Consider the following 17,456-nt stretch of genomic DNA (forward strand, 5'->3'; position numbering starts at 1 on the left):
ACTCACTGAGCTGTATGAAAGGCAGCCAGTGTGGATGGGGATCCACTATTATGCTGTTTGACTTCTATTTTCATTGACTAATATTATGTACAGTGTTCAGACTCCATAAGACCACACACGAGGGCTTCTCTGGAGTTACAAGGCAGCCCTTGCTCTGTTCAGAATGCTACTTCTGCAACTGCTGCTTCTGAACAGCATTGGGGGCTAGGGATGTGCAATCGGATGTGCAAACATGAGCCATTTTTGGAAGGGCGGCATATAAATCAAAGAAACAAACAAACAATATTGATGTTGAACAGATTCAACATTGAACCTGTCCGGTTCGACGGTCTGCTATGGAATCAAACCACACACACCCCGGCCATTCATATATAAACTATTTTCTACTCACCCCCTCGGGGGGGGGGGTTCTCCGAGGCCATGAGGGGTCTCTGGAGTTCCCTGTTCTCCCCGCCGGCCTCTATTATGGTAAAAATTGCCCAGTACAGATGGTCTTCAGGCTGTTCCAGATTTGCTCTGTGTGGCAGCAACCATTTTGGAGGTTGTCAGGCCACACAGAGGCCCATTGGGCATGTACAGAAGCCTCCAAAACAGCCAGCGCAGCACAGGGCAGGCCTGGAATAGCCCAAAGACCACCTGTACTGGGCCATTTTTACCATAATGAAGGCTGGCAGGTGGAAGGGGGAACTCCGGAGACCCCCCTGTGGCCTCAGAGAAGCCCCCCAATAATAATAATAATAATAATAATAATAAGAAGAAGAAGAAGAAGAAGAAGAAGAAGAAGAAGAAGAAGTTATTATTAACTTTAATAATAAATTAAAGTTAATTTATTAACTTAAATTAATAAGTTTATTTTTTTAAAAATCATGAACGCGATGAACCAAAACAAACCAGGGGTTTAGAGGGGGTGCAGAACCAAACTGGTCCGGTTCAGGTCCAGTTCAGACTCGAACCAAACCGGGCCAGCCGGTTTTGTGCGCACCCCTATTGGGAACTGCCTTAAATGCAATGTTATGGAGTTGTAACACTGCACATCATGTTAGTCTGTTTTTAATGTTATAATGGATTGTTGCTTTACACATTACACTACAAATATTGATATACTGCTTCTCAACAAAAGTTCCCAAAGCTTAGCTTTAGTTTACATGGGCTTTTATCTTTATGTGTCACTTCTCTATTTTTCTGTGGAGAAGAAACTAAAAAATGTTACACATAAGATGAAGAAATTATTGTAACTGGACAATTCTTATGCTTATAGTTCAAACCCTTAGCCGTCATGCTCTACAAACCTTCCTTTTAAACAAAAGCCTTTAGTCACAGAAGGATAACATTGAATATTCAAACAGCAAAGTGTCTTGTGGCCTCTTAGACTTCTCTGACATCAACTTTCATGAGCCAGATCCCACTTTGCCACATACACAAATACTTCAGAGCAGTCCCAACTTGATTTGGGGCTCACCTCAGCACATTGGGATGGGCCTGATCTGATTCAGGACTGCAAGGGGAGGTCCCATTTCACTTCAGTTGAATTGGGAGCCAAAGCTTTGGCCCTCCTCCTGCCGCACACCTTGCCACCCTCCCCCAACTCTGTAGGTACTTAGCAGTGGCAGCCAGCACCTGCAAGCTGCCATGAGCAGTGGTGCTCAGCCCAGCACGCTGGTCACACAAATGGCCTCCGCACATGTGCAGAGACTAGTTGAGTGCCAGAGCCATGCTTCCACACGGGATGCCAAACAGAGTGCTGTTGCCTGCAGCAGTTTGCAGGAGCCAGCAGTACTGCTGGGAAGCACTTTTTAATTTAATTTTAAAGGTACCTCTTGTTGTTCCCCACCACCACCACCATGCTGCCCTCATCGGCTGCCACTGGTACTTACCAGAGATGGGCAGGGGAGAGGCTGATTCTATTTTAGTTTTTATCCTAGTTTCTGTAGCAAGGTAGCAGCATCTTCTGCAGTGTCATTTTAAAATGACAGCCAGAAGCAGATTTAAAAAAAAAAAAATGCTTCCCCCACAGTCCTGGGAAAGGTGCAGTGTTTCCTAAAAATTGGAGTATTTTCTGGAGTTGCAGCATTGGCCACAGTCCCAGAAAAGACTACAATTCCCAGGAAACCCTGCACCTTTCCCAGGACTTCAAGAGGGGGGAAACTGCTTCTGGGAATCATTTTAAAATGATACTGCAGAAGACACTGCTTCCTCACCCTACTAAGATAGAGCCAGTTTATTTCCTGTCTCTAGAAAGAACTAACCAAGAAGTATCAACAGGGGTCAGAGTAGGGTGATGAGATGGCAGGGAGGGGCTGAAGGAGCTGGACCTTTTCAGAAGCAACTTGTTCTGGTTTGGCCATGGTTGATTTGGTTCAGACGGAGCTGGTAGTCTGTCAGACCAGTGAATCAACACTTTGGTGGCTGAATCAGGCTGACTCTCCTCTGAATCGATTTGGCCACCAAAGTTTCACAAAGCCTTAATGAATATCCCTGGATACAGAGGAAAAATATTTACAGACTGGGACCACAATGCTAAGCAATACAAAGGAATAGCAGTCACTTATCACATTACTATGCTGTGCACAAATGAATTTTAAAAAATCCAATCAGAGCAGGCCTGACCCTACAACAAGTGTCCACTGCTGATAAATTAGCAGAGCAAGTTAGATAACCGCAGTACTTAAAATGGGACAATTATTGCACAGTTTAAATGCTCCCCTGCTGGTTTCTGCATGCTACCATTTTTAACTTCTGGTTTGTGACTTGCATAAAGTCTGGCCCATTTGTCCTTTGTCAGTTTCCCCTGACTTCTGTTAACTGAGGCACATTTCTTTCTGGTGAGAAGGACATTACATTCTTAAACCTGGTACAACTGGTTTTTAGAGCAAGTATTACCCTCTTCCTTCAGAAGAAACAAGCCGAGATAAATAGTATAGAAAGATGCAGAAGAATTATGCAGCTTTACTGGAGGCTGATTGGAATAAGACCACACCAGACTAGTGGATAATCATCTAGAGATCCACCAGGCAATCTCTTCTGTAGGTGCAGGCACTCTGAGGTCATGGTGCAGCTCTGATGGTGCACATTGTACAAATAATTGGGCTATGGATGCTGCAATAGGGCCTTGGAGGGAATTGGTGGCATAAATTCGGTCTTCAGGTTCTGTACAGGCAAGCCTTAAAAGTTGGTGTAAACCGAATAAGAATCAGGTGCTTCCTTTGGAGAAAACTGCTTTCACCCCCACTGATCTGCTTTGCTAATGAAGTCATAAGACTCTTTAAGGTACTGCCTTCCTAGGGCATTATAATAGCAGATAATGGATATTTAGCTAGATTTTTGCAGTTTAATTTCCAAGATGGCTGGCAGGTGATCACTCTAAACAGTCAGTGTTTCATTTGGAGGGGTTATTTTTTTTTTCCTTAACTATTTCCCCTGCAGGCATGAATGTTTTTAAAGAATATGCTCTTATGGAACCCAACAAATACTTCTTAGAATACCACAGTGATACAATTAAAGGATTTAGCTTCCAAATTCCCATGAATACATTGTATATTAATTTATATATCTATCTGCTCAATGGGGCCAGCTAAGTAGCTCAGTAGCTTTTCAGTCTAGCTTCATAGATAAGATGTCTGAAACTCAGAGCTGGTTCACACATGCATGTGTCTGAATTTGACATCCTTTGTGAGGCTACAATAATGGCCACAGCCTCAGAAAAATTCATATTTCCCAGAAGCACCCACATCACTCCAGGACTCTAGGAGGAAAGGGGGAAAGGTCATTTTAAAAGTCAAGCCACATGGCTGCCTGGTCTGTCATGGCCAAGAGGAAAGGCAGGGGGAAAACAACTGGACTCTTGCATCCTGCCTGGTCCCTGTAGGTAGTTTTAGGGAATGGGTGCAGAGTGAAGCAAAGCTTCAGCCCAAAGTGAAGCAAGGACCCCCCCTCCAAAGAGCCAAGGCGGTCCCTGAACCAAAGTAGGACTGCTTTGCACAGGCCTGCAGCAGGGCTCTAACTGGTGACTTGAGGGGTATCAAGCAGAGATTTAGCTTCTGCATAACGACCCAGCTCTGGGAGGCCATCTGCAGGCCACAGCAGTTCAGGAGATGCTCCTAGAACATTTACAGATCACGAATGGTCGCTGGCATAAGCAACCTGGAGGCCTCTTTACGGACCACTTTCAGCTGCACAGGAGCTAGGTCTGACTTCACTTCAACTTCACGGACAACTTCATTTTCAGCTGCACAGGAGCTAGGTCTGATATTCCTGGGTTTGGATTCCTATTATTCTTGCCATTGATACTTGCCAGTATCCCATTGATACTTCAGTGATAAGCACATGCCATTCTGGTCTTGCCCAGCCTGAGCAATGCACATGCATCTCCATTAAAAGTTATGGGCACAACCTGTATGTAAGTACAGCTCGCAGGGTGGAGAAAAGGCCAGACTAATGTGCTGTTACATGCTACTCTGTTCTTTACAAGCTACTCTGTTCTTTCGAATGCAGTAGTATTTGAAGCTGTATGGCAGCTTGGTGGAGACATGTGCTTGAGAAAACTAAGGGCTGCTACACACACACACACACACACACACACACACACACACGAGCAATTGATTTTTCAGCACTAGATGAATGATTGCAGCTGAATATGTAAAGTGTTTCCAATCATGTGCAAAAACGGAAAAGTTCTGTCTTTGGAGTTTGATTCATAGTGACTCATTCACATGTAGAAATCACCACTTAATGCTGTAGTGATCATATGACTAACGTGCACTGCACATGTGGACCAGCCTTGAATTGAGATTCAGATCTTTCAGTGGAATAATGTGCGTTTCTATACATTCTTGTCACCAATAGTGCTATTTACCTTATATATTCCTTTCAATACGCTTTTCAACCATTGTAAAATAGCAATAATGGGGCTGTTCTCACATGCAGCCAAGACCAGGCTAAGTCAGCCAAGACCAGGCTTGACTGCACATGAGAACGGCCAGCAGTTGCATGGCTACTGTCGATTATTTCAAGGTTGCAAGAAGTTCGTATAAACAGCTGTGCATTTTTTCCTTCTTTCCAGGTTGCAAATTTGCTACGGCTCTTCCAAATTCCTCAGATAAGCTACGCTTCCACCAGTGCAAAGCTGAGTGACAAGTCCCGGTATGACTATTTTGCACGGACAGTGCCACCAGACTTCTACCAAGCAAAGGCAATGGCTGAGATCCTGCGATTCTTCAACTGGACCTATGTATCAACAGTTGCCTCTGAGGGAGATTATGGAGAAACAGGGATTGAAGCCTTTGAGCAAGAAGCTCGACTTCGAAATATATGCATTGCCACCTCTGAGAAGGTGGGCCGCTCAAATATTCGAAAATCCTATGACAGTGTCATCAGAGAGCTGCTCCAGAAACCCAATGCAAAAGTGGTTGTCCTCTTCATGCGCAGCGATGACTCCCGGGAGCTCATTGCTGCAGCCAACCGATTCAATGTTTCCTTTACATGGGTTGCCAGCGATGGGTGGGGGGCACAGGAGAGTGTTGTGAAGGGCAATGAACATGTTGCTAATGGTGCAATCACCCTAGAACTCGCTTCCCATCCAGTTAAAGAGTTTGACCGATATTTCCAAAGCCTCACCCCATACAACAACCATCGAAATCCTTGGTTCAAGGATTTTTGGGAGCAGAAATTTCAGTGTAGTCTTCAGAACAAAAAACCCCACAGAAGAGCTTGTGACAAACACTTAGCTATTAACAGCTCCAACTATGAACAAGAGTCCAAGATCATGTTTGTTGTTAATGCAGTATATGCAATGGCCCATGCCTTGCATAAAATGCAACGGACATTGTGTCCAAACACCACCAAGCTCTGTGAAGCCATGAAGCACCTGGATGGAAAGAAGATCTACAAAGACTATCTGTTGAAAGTCAACTTTACAGGTAATACCTTAACCACTCTTCTTTAATACTTACACTATGAAAATGTTGCTGCTCTTAATTGAAAAACATGCGGCATTGGTTTTGTGGTTGTTCATAGCAGCAGCTTTACTAGCAGTTTTCCTTTCATGTAAAGTTTTGCCATCAAGTCGGTGTCGACTTCTGGCAACCACAGAGCCCTGTGGTTTTCTTTGGTAGAATACAGGAGGAGTTTACCATTGCCTCCTCCCACGCAGTTTGAGATGATGCCATTAGGATATTCCTATATCGCTGCTGCCTGATATAGTACTAGCAGAGATTCAAACTGGCAACCTTCTGCTTGTAAGTCAAGCATTTCCCCGCTGCGCAGCTTAAGGTTATGAAGGTCCTAGGGGCACCAAATCTGGGTGGTCAGTAGGTCCCCATACTTTGTCATTGTAGGCTTTGTCATTGCCATCCCACACACTATGAGATGATGCCTTTCAGCATCTTCCTATATCGCTGATGCCCAATATAGGTGTTTCCCATAGTCAGGGAAACATACCAGCAGGGATTCAAACCAGCAACCTCTTCTTTCCTTGGCAAGTTACTTCCCCGCTGTGCCTTTTCTTGTAGTGCCACCAAAATAAGTCAGACCACTTTTGATGGTCTTTTCAGAATCGTTGTTTGATAGCAGAAGCTTCTGTAGCAATAAATAAAACTAATTTGCACATGAAATGGCTTGCTATAGATGTTCCTGTTAGTGAACCACATGTGTCCATTCATGTGCATTTAGCCTATCTGAATAATGGCCAGTTACCTAATCCTGAAGCTGTGGTTCACACAGGGGCTCCAGTATTTGCACAGAACTCTTGTGGCAGCTGCTCCATTGTATGCTTAAGTGAAAATTGCTTTGAAAGAAATGGGGAGCTCCAATGGGCAATGTACATGTCGTGTACCAGTGAAGATCAATACTTCCTGTCAGGTGTAAGCCATGTAGCTGGACAAATTCATGATCTGGTGAAAAGGCTATGGTCACAACTTGGATGCTTTATCTCAAAGAGCAAAAGCAATGTTTAAGAAGAAGATCCCAAAATCTTCTTAGAAGCTCCTTCCTCCACAATTCTGGTTGGCCACATGGTAAGTAATTCTACATGTAGTGGGAGTCACAGGTAGATTGGGGACCACTCAACACAGGAGTGTAAAACTCCTGCAGAAAAGAGAATTGAATTGTGGACCCCATCTCCAAAGTGAATGTAACATGCACTTCTACCCAAAGGCTGCAAACAAGAAGTGCAATGGAGGTAGCCAGCTACACACTGAGGATAGAAGGGTATGTTAGGGAGATGGTTAAATGGTCTTCATCTGATATTCTCCAGAGTGGTTTCCAAATTATACACTACTCTCATCTAAACAATTAATTTGCATAGGTGGCATAGGTGGCACATGATTCTGCATGGGAGAGGCAGTTGTAGACAAAGGAGAAGGGACGCTCCAGTCCGGCTTATACAGGAACAACAAGAAGGTGGTTTGAGGCTCCCAGTAGCCCAAGTTCCTGATGGTATTTAATTTGATCTTTTAATTTCCAGGGCAAATGAAATAAGAATTGTAAAATGCATTGTATTAATCTGAATGGATATTTTCTTCTTAAATGTGGTTTTGCCAAACCTCTGAGGACACAACACCTTATGAAGTATTAAATCAATTTGCACCATGCAGATAAAATAGCTTATTCAACTAGGGGCTCACAAATGCATTCACCAGCTTACCACTGATAGATGCATTTTTAATCTAGAGAGAGCCTCTAGCCTTTTTCTGGAGCCTGGAAGAGGGCAGGAGCTCTCTCTGGCCTTGTGCTGACTTCAAAGAGGCTGAGAAAGAAGCATCTCACTGAGACAGTTCAGATGATCAAGGGCACTACAGCAGCCCTACAGGTGATAATGCTGGAGCTGCTGGCGTGAACATGCCCACCCTGATGTCACCCTGATGGGCTGACGTGATCACAGCATGTCCTTTACTCATCTTAGGGAGGGGTGATCATCCCAATTACCCCTCTACACATACTACAAACCCTGTTTGAACAGGGTTTTCCAGTGCATTTAGGGGGCAATTTGGATAATCACCCCTTACATACATGCTGAGAATGCATCAGCACATCTTCAAATTACATCGGGACACACACGATGTAGACCTGACATTACAGGTCTATCAATGGCTACTAGTCTGAGGTCTATAGGCCACCTCCAACCTCAGAGGTAGGGGAGTAGGGGTAGGAGGGAGGGCATGCCCTTAGCTCTTGCTTGTGGGCTTCCCAGAGGGATCTGGTGGGCCACTGTGTGAAGCAGGATGCTGGACCAGATAGACCTTGGGCCTGATCCAGCAGGGTTGTCTTATGTTCTTATTAATGTGCTAGGTGGCCAGTGAGAGCCACATTAATCTGAACTGGCCCGTTCTTTTGAATGAGCTCTCCCACCCCAGCAGAGGGCAGAAATTTGCTCTGCAGTTGCACTGGACCTTGGCAGTGCTTGAAGTACATACAAAACTTCAGTGTAATCTCATAGGCAAGATGCTAGCCCTCTCCCTTCAGAGGAGGGGCAGAGTCAGTGGCGATGAAGAATCCTGTGGTCTGCTGCATCTGACTCTCATGTAGTAATTGGCAGGAAAATATAGATGTGATAATGATGATATTCCTAATCTCTCTGTCTCCAGACAATGCTGGTCTGTCTCCAGGATCCAAGAGCAATGTCTGTCTGTTAGTTGTGGCTTGTTTTTATTATTCTGCCCACAAATACTGTATCTGATCTATTGCTGTCTAGTTTCTCACAAGGGAGCAATTCTTTGTCCAGGCAAATGAGAGTATGAATTATTCAACAAAATAGTTCCAAATAAGTCTGCATAATAGGCAGATTCAGGTGTTAGATTAACTAGCTTTGACAATTTATTATGGATCATTTTTGCTATTTGATTTGGACTTGCTAGATAATCAATATTTCACAGCACAGGGCAACCTGCAGGGCAGTCTGCAATGATGAGATCTATTGATTTGGTGTGCTGACAACATTTGACATTATCTGCAGCCTTGGTGATGAATTGGTTGTAGTTAGCTGTGACAATGGTCTAATCCTGAACACTGTTTATGCGTACACAAGTTTCATTGATTTCAAGAAAGCTTATGTATGAGCAACTGAGCACAGGGAAGCAACTTGGGTGGCAACGTTTCATCCCTCTGTTGTAGCATAGAATGTTCATGAAATACTAATTGGATTTTTCATTAGAAATTATTATAAACTGAGGGGAGCAGTTCAAGGATTTCCAGGGATGGAGAGGTGCAATTCCCCACACCTGCAGCAGGGCTCGTTGCTAGGGATGTGCATGGAACCGACTGGCCCAGTTCGGTCCGGCACCCCCTCGAACCCGCCCCCCCGGCTCGGCTCGGTCCCGGGGCGGGGGGGGGGGTTGCAGACCTTTCTTAGTTAATTTTTTTTTTTACCTTTACTCCCTTCTGGGGAGTTCCTGGAGGCAGCAGGGGGGTCCACGGAGGTTCCCCCACCCCCCACCGGCTCTCTCTATAGCCTCCTCTGGCCAGTTCAGCCAGCTCTTCACCTGTTCGGGCATTCTTCGGCCGGTTTTCAGCCTTCACCCCGCAGCCCAGTGGCCATTTTGGAGGCCACACACCTGCACACTGTGCCTCTGCATGGCCCGGGCCACGTGCAGTGCGCAGGGGCGTGGCCTACAAAATGGCCACCAGGTGAAGGCTGAAAACTGGGCGAAGAGCTGGCCGAACCAGCTGGAAGGGAGCATATCGAAGGCCGGCGGGGGGAGGGAAACCTCTGTGGAAACCCCCCCACCCCCACCCCCACCTCCAGCATCTCCCCAGAGAGGAGTAAAGGTTAAAAATAAATAAACTAAAAAAGGTCCGCGACCCCAGGGGGTGTTTGGTCCGGGGTCGGACAGGAGGTGGTTTGGTTCGACTCTGAGCCATCAGACCAAACCGGCTCGATGTCGAGCTGGTTTGCACAATGCTATTCCTCGCAGCAGTTGGCAGACATCAAAACTCCCCAATATGCCACTCTATGGCATAGCATCTAGAGATGTGCCAAAACGTTATTTGGCTGTCCAAATCGCGGGTACCTCCTTTTAAAATCGAGGAGTTACACAGCCCTTTTAAAGTGGAGGAGAGCAGGTCTGTACCTGCATGCTGGTGCCACACAGGGGCATCTGGGAGATGCCCTGCTGGCAAACGGGCATAGCTGGGAGGGAGTGCTAGGATGGCAGCAATGGCAGCAAGCAGAGGAAGAGGTACAGACCTGTTCTCCTCCACTTTCAGGGGGCTGTGTAAGCCCTTGATTTTCAAGGGAGGTGCCACAATTCACACACCCTCCTTCAGACCTCACCCAAATAATCACAGTGACAGGCACTTAGCAGTTCATATTAATGTGGTAATGTAGAGTAGAGCAATTCTTCCCATGTTTATTTTCTTTAAAGTAATTTCCACTTTGTTCAGTGAGGCTTACTCTCAGGTAAGTGTGCAGAGATTGCAGCTATAGGAGTATAAAAGTGTTTACTTATTTAACTCTAAAGTAATGGGTTAACTCACAATCGAAAAGAGAAACATAAGTTTCAAACTTTGGGAGGAGAGCTGGTCTTGTGGTAGCAAGCATGACTTGTCCCCATAGCTAAGCAGGGTCTGCCCTGGTTGAATATGAATGGGAGACTTGATGTGTGAGCACTGCAAAATAGTCCCCTCAGGGGATGAAGCCACTCTGGGAAGAGCAGAAGGTTTCAAGTTCCCTCCCTGGCTTCTCCAAGATAGGGCTGAGAGAGATTCCTGCCTGCAACCTTGGAGAAGCCACTGCCAGTCTGTGTTGACAGTACTGAGCTAGATGGACCAATGGTCTGACTCAGTATATGGCAGTTTCCTATGTTCCTATGTTCCTAAGTTAGACACCAAGAACAGCCACTGGAAGGATGCTGTGCTGGGGATGAATAAGGCGCTGGTTGGTGCTGGTTTTGACCTTTAAAGCCCTAAACGGTTTGGGCCCGGGGTATTTGAGGGACCGCCTGCTCCCAAGGATTGCTGCCTGCTTGACTAGAACATCTGAGGGGGCCCTGCTCCGGGTGCTGACAATGAGGGAGGCCCGGCTGTCGTGCACTCGGGACAGGGCCTTCTCTGTTGCTGCCCCTAGACTCTGGAATGCTCTCCCGGTGGCCATTCTTTCCTCGGACTCCATCACAGTTTTTAGAAAGCTTTTAAAGACTTGGCTTTTTACCCAGGCTTTTACATAATCATCTTTTACTGCTGTTCTTGTGTGTTTTTATCTGTTGTCTTGTTTTTATGCTTGTTTTTAGCTTGATGTTTTTACTGCTTTTTGCTGTATGTTTTTAATTTTTGTAAACCGCCTTGGGGTTTTCTTTTAACGAAAGGCGGTATAAAAATGTAAAAATAAATAAATAAAATAAAAATAAAATAAGGCCTGTTGCTCTCCCCCTGCTCAATAAAGACAATAGCTACTTTTTAAAGGTGCCTCTTTGCTCAGGAATACAATGTGAGATACAGAGGACTAACAGCCTCTCAAGTTGCACTTAAATGAAATTTTTGCCATCTATATCTATCAATCCATCGATTTTTTAAAAGTATATTCCACCTCTGCAACACAGCACTGCTTGGGGCAGCTCAAAATAAAGCACAATAAAGCAACGTAAGTGTAAATAGGCGACAGAGCATTATAAAACTGGGCTAAAAACTGGAACCAAATTAAAACCAATTTTAAAACCCAGCAGATAAGAATGCTGCAATGCCTCTCTAAAGAGGAGGCATATTTTCTTTTTTAAAAGAAGGTGAGACCAGTGAAGTTCCTTTGGAGAGCATTCCAAAGCCAAGAAGCCACAAACCAAAAGGCCTTATCCCTAGTCTTTGCCAATGAAATCTCTGTGGTGGAGCTGTGATCAGGACCTGTGATGCAGAACAAACAGCCCTGGCAGATTTCTATGGGTGAATTAAGTTCAACAGCATTCATGGGCCTGAGCCATGTAGGGCTTTAAAAGTTAAAACTAGCAATTTGAATCTAGACTGGAAGAAAGCAAAATGGCAACCAATGAATCTACCAGAGGATTGGTGTAATACCCATGAAGCAATTAGTTCCCATGAGTAAGGATGTGCATGAATCATTTTTTTCAATGCAATTTCTGCCCAAATAGAATCAACTCAGATTTGTTTTGTGTCCAAATCTGTCCCCCGTCCCAATCACCCCAGATTCGATTTGGACTCGATTTGATTTGGATCTGGATCAATTCAGACCACTTATAAAGGTCCTAGGTAAAGTAAAGTGTGCCGTCAAGTTAATTTCAACTCCTGGCGCCCACAGAGCCCTGTGGTTTTCTTTGGTAGAATACAGGAGGAGTTTACCATTGCCTCCTCCCACGCAGTTTGAGATGATGCCATTAGGATATTCCTATATCGCTGCTGCCTGATATAGTACTAGCAGAGATTTGAACTGGCAACCTTCTGCTTGTAAGTCAAGCATTTCCCCGCTGCGCAGCTTAAGGTTATGAAGGTCCTAGGGGCACCAAATCTGGGTGGTCAGTATGTCCCCATGTGTGCCACCTACCACCCAAATTTGAAGTAAACCACCCAGAGCCATTTTTGGAAGCGTGGTATATAAATCAAATCAAATCAAATCAAATCAAATAAATAGATAAATAAATAAATAAATATTTCAAGGCAGTGGGGCACTTGGTTGATTTTTAACTTTTAAAAAAAGGTTTTACTTATTTTGTAGATTTCCACGATAGGAAATAATGAAGATTCAAAGTTGCCCTATCCTAACCCTTATATTGATCCCCCGCTTTAAAAAAAAAAAAAGCTAAGCTCTAGCCCTTTTAGAAGTGGTGTTATGGAGCAAAATGTGCAGTCGCTATTTTTCAAGTGTTTGGATTCTTTGGTGTCTAATAACCTTTCCTCATAATGAATCCCTATGAGGATTCATTGCACACCTTCATTTCTTCTGTTCATTTTGACTGTCATTGGACAGTGCCAATTGTCAACTGTAATGTGCCAACTACACACACCTGCAAGGGGTTGCTCCGGTCATTCTGGAGTTTAAGAAGAGCTAGGAGCCCACCCCATCCCCTGGGAGTCTGACAGACAGGTAGAACCAATGACACTGCAGCCATTCTCCATGGATGATGTCTATCTCAGTGGTTTGATGTACATCAAAGAATAGATTCCTGCAGTATCCCATAAGCCAATGGCCAAGGGGTAGAGCAGACATCTCCCAGCACCACCTTCTGCTTATGACTCTCCAGACTCAAGACACTTTATAACAGTGCCCCCAAACCCGAACTCAGACAGGAAACCCAGAAAGATACTATGGTTGATGGCATCAAAAGCTACTGAGAGATGCAGGAAAATCAACAGGGTCACACTCCTCCATCCATCTCCTGGTGTAGGCCATCCATCAGAGTTGACCAAAGCAGTTTCCATCCTGTAGCCAGGCTGGACTGGCTCGACTGAAAAGAACTGAAGTAATCCGTTTTACCCTGGGCTGCCTAGAACTGAGATGCATCAACATACTCCAAAACCTTGCTAGAAACTGGCCAAAAGTTGTTCTGGACAACTAAGCCCAAAGAGGACTTTTTAAAGGAGGGGCCTAATGGCACCCCCTTCAGCAAGGGGGTGCCACCCCCACCACCCATGGATCTGTACCTCCCTGCTGCCTTCACCGAACACAAAGGGCAAGGACTTACGCTTACTGTGCACATGGTAGGTTACAGACTTCCAAGCAGCTTATCCATCTCCTCAGGTCACACAATCTGAAAGGTATCCAGTTCAGTAAGACCAGACAGTGCTTGATTTAATCACTTAGATTAATTGATGACCAAACATGGTCCAGATAAGTGGACAGAAGTTTTTTTTAAAAAAATGTTCAATTATTTTAAAGAGATGTAGTTGAAAAACAAGAGGTAGAAGGCACATTGTAGAAAAGGCATTCCACGTTCTCGTTTACATGCATGCATTTTTTAAAAAAGTATTTCCCTGCAGAGCTATTGTTTTTATTCATATGCAAATTCATACTGTTTCAACAATTGACTAATGGATTAAACCTCACTAGCTGGCATGGGCGCAGAGCATCTGCATCTCTAGTTCTCCATTGTCCTTGGCCCCTTTCCTCATTCTCGGCCTCCATGTTGCCATTCCCCCCTCCTCTTCCCTCTTCCTGCCTCCAATGTTTTTTCTCTCTGGCCAGCTGCCTGGCCAGCCACTTTTTCCGGCAGCCCATCACTTTCTCCCCTACCACACATACACCGACCACCACTGCTTTCTCTTTCCCCAACCCGCCAGCGCTTTCTCTCCACCCCTGCCCTGCCACTTTCACTTTCTCTCTTCCCCCCACCACTGCCACTTCCATGTTTCCCTGCCTGCTCCCCTGCCTGCCTGCCCATTCGTTTGTCTGTCCATTGACTTTATGTTCCCCACCGCCATCACTTTCCTCTCCCCCTCCCCTCGCTCACGAACTCTCACAAGAGCTGCCACACATGGGATTAGCGACTGGTACGTCTAAGAGACTTATATATATAGATACCATTCAGGTTTTTTTTCTCTAGATGACAGCCTGCTAGAAGCACCTTTGTGCCAAGGCATGCCATTGAGCTTAGTGTGTGTTTCAAGTGCAAATAAGTAGCTGATATGTTTTGAATAGCATTGTTTAGTTGTAACACAATAGAACTTGAACAAAATGCATCCCAGTAGTGTGAAGAATGGGACTCACATTGCATCATTTTCCCAGCCACCAAGCTTTATTTTCAGATCGGAAGTTCCTTTTGCTTTGTTAATGTTTCTCCAGTTCTATGGAGAAATTAGATGAGAGAGGAAACAAGACTCACACACAAACCACAAAGGCATGCACAGCATACTGAATATTGTAGTGTTGTGAGAGAGAGCACCACTGTGCCATCTATGCAGGAAGAGTGGAATACATATGAACAAGACTGGCAAGCAAAGGACTGTACTAGTAATTATCCTTCCTTCTGGTCAGCATTGAACAGCTGATTCTTATGTTCCTAAAGCTTGATCTTGGGTGGGGAGAAAATCTCATGGACAGAGTTTGTTCAGAGTTCTCAGACTTGTGCTTTGCCTCATTTCTCAACAAAACAAACCCTTGCCACACAGAGATACAAAAAAAACAAAACCCATCCACTATCATCCTTTTGACAGCTCCCCGATCTACCTGTCCTTTCTAATCCTGACTGCTTCACTGCAAACAGACATCTGCGTTTGTTTTCCTGACATTTCCTTGGATTTCAGTAGAACTGCTGGTCGTCTCTTGATTTATATAGCTAGATTCAAAAATAGCACTAAAGTCATTTGCGATCATTTGTCTTCGTAATACTGTCAACAGAGAGTGTTTGCTTCATCCAGTCCTTTAAAAGTCTCACCTGCTTCAAGATACTATGTTTTCTATAAAGCAGGTCACTAATCAATGAATTAGTTAAAAGCAAGATGATGTACAGAAATCTCTGATCAGGTGGACGCCTACAAAACAAATCCAGAGAATTCTGCATGTGGGGTTGCAGTCTAGGTATGTAAAAGTAAACTTCTTTGAGGGAAGCAACCCTCAAAGTTAGCTTTTAAACAGGAGCAGATTTATAGGCACATTTTGTTACCACGTTTGCTGAGGTGCATGGGCACAGATGGGATGGAGCACAACAAAATGGGTGTGGTGAAAAGGAAGGCCTACAAGAAATGAATTTTCCCACACAACTGATTTCAGAATGAGGACTACAAGAGTGAACTGTAATCACAAGAATGAAATTATAACTTATAATGATACCATGAAACACAATTTAAAATATTGAAAAAGTGAAATAACAGTCTCTGATACAAACAGCCATCAATCTTTGAAATCACCACTAAAAATAAAAATAAATTCCCTGACCAGGCAAAGAAAATCTGCCTATGGAAGCAGCTTTCTGCATGCGTAGACCATGTGGATCTGGATGCACATCCCTATCTATCCTATATAATAAAAGGCTAAGTGAGTGGCCGTGGCTTTGGAACGTTGGGGATCTGCGTCCCTGCCTCCCTGGGCTGTTCTGGGCCTGCGCGAAGCGCAGGCCCAGAAGAGCCCAAGGGACACAGGACCTCAGACACCAGTGTCCCACAGCCACGGGCGGCCATTAGCCGGTGTGTGGCGGCGGGGGAAAGTGGCCGAGGCGGCGGCAGAGCCGCCGCCTCAGCCATGAGCTGCGGCACGGCGAGAGGAGGCCGAGGCAACCAGAAGCGGCCGCCCTGAAAAAGGCTAGGGCAATGGCAGCGGGGGAAGACCGAGACGGGGGACAGGGAAGCTGGGCGAGGTGGCGGCGAAGCCGCCAACGAGGCCCCCGCCCGCTCACAGCCGTCGCCGCCGCCTGCTCACCCGCCCTCCCAGCTGCCCAAAATGAAGCTGGGCGAGGTGGCGGCGAAGCCGCCAACGAGGCCCCCGCCCGCTCACAGCCGCCGCCGCCACCTGCTCACCCGCCCTCCCAGCTGCCCAAAATCACCTTCCCCGCTCCCCCCCCAAAAGATTAAGGGCCAAAATGGCCCATGAGAACGTCGCCGCCCCCGCCTATCGCCCTCCCAGCTGTTGAAGACCACCTTACCCGCTCCAGCCCGAGGGAAAAGAGAGGAGCTCACGAGCAGAGCTCCTCTCTGTGCTAAGTCACTGCTCAAACTGCCGCTATGGACGCAAAGTACGCCTATTGCGTCCATTGCGACAGTATAGGCAGCAGCTTAACACAGAGAATAGCTCTGTTTCCGAGTTCCTCTCTTCTCCTTCGGGCTGGAGCGGGTAAGGTGGGCTCCGGCAGCTGGGTGCGCGGGAGGGCGATAGGCGGGGGCGGCCACCTTCTCATGGGCCATTTTGGCCGTTATTCATCCACCCCCCCCAAAAAAAGTAAAAGCAAAATAAGGAAGAACAAAAACAGAGACAACAACAAAACAAAAAACAAAAAGAGAGAGGGGACAAGGGGGGGGGGAAGAGACAGAAAGAGAGAGAGAGAGACAGAAAAGACGGAATAGAAAGCTAGCGCCCGTTATCATAACGGGCTTAAAAATACTAGTATCATAATACTCATCCACGTGCTGGAAGTGTCTCTTCATTTTCATGCAGATGCACATCTCCATCCAAAGCCACCAGTAGTCCTATGTTTCCAATAATCAGAGCTGGATCAGGGATCATGTTTTTAGCAAAGCATACAGGAAGACAAGCAGCCACTAAAAGGGGACATAAATTCCCTCTAGTGAGAGAAGACTTCATTAACTTTAGCAACTGCTTATTCCCCTTTTACTCAGTCACTTTTTTAAGGAATTAACTTGTCAAATAAGTGAACTTCTACACAAACGCACAAATAGTACCATTTGTGGCTGTACTTTAGGACTGAGCCACATTTTCCTGGAGTTTGTTTTTTTGTTTTGTTTTGTTTATTACATTTCTATACCTCACTACCATCCAAAGGATCTTGGTAGAACAACCAACAGTGCCATTTCAGAGAGTGGCCTTTTGGTATTGTCAAGGAGGCAAATATGTTTTATTATTATTTATTTACACA

General features: G+C 45.4%; 1 protein-coding gene across 1 annotated transcript in view; it reads left to right on the forward strand.

Annotated features, from left to right (window-relative positions):
* Window positions 1-17,456, forward strand: part of GRM3 (glutamate metabotropic receptor 3) — a 166,182-nt gene that overhangs the window by 111,366 nt on the left and 37,360 nt on the right. The window contains exon 3 of the mRNA XM_053257238.1: window positions 5,060-5,915. Coding sequence (XP_053113213.1) covers window positions 5,060-5,915 — 856 coding nt within the window. The remainder of the gene's footprint in view (window positions 1-5,059; window positions 5,916-17,456) is intronic.

This window comes from Hemicordylus capensis, chromosome 5, assembly GCF_027244095.1.
Source record: "Hemicordylus capensis ecotype Gifberg chromosome 5, rHemCap1.1.pri, whole genome shotgun sequence".
Taxonomy (NCBI): domain Eukaryota; kingdom Metazoa; phylum Chordata; class Lepidosauria; order Squamata; family Cordylidae; genus Hemicordylus; species Hemicordylus capensis.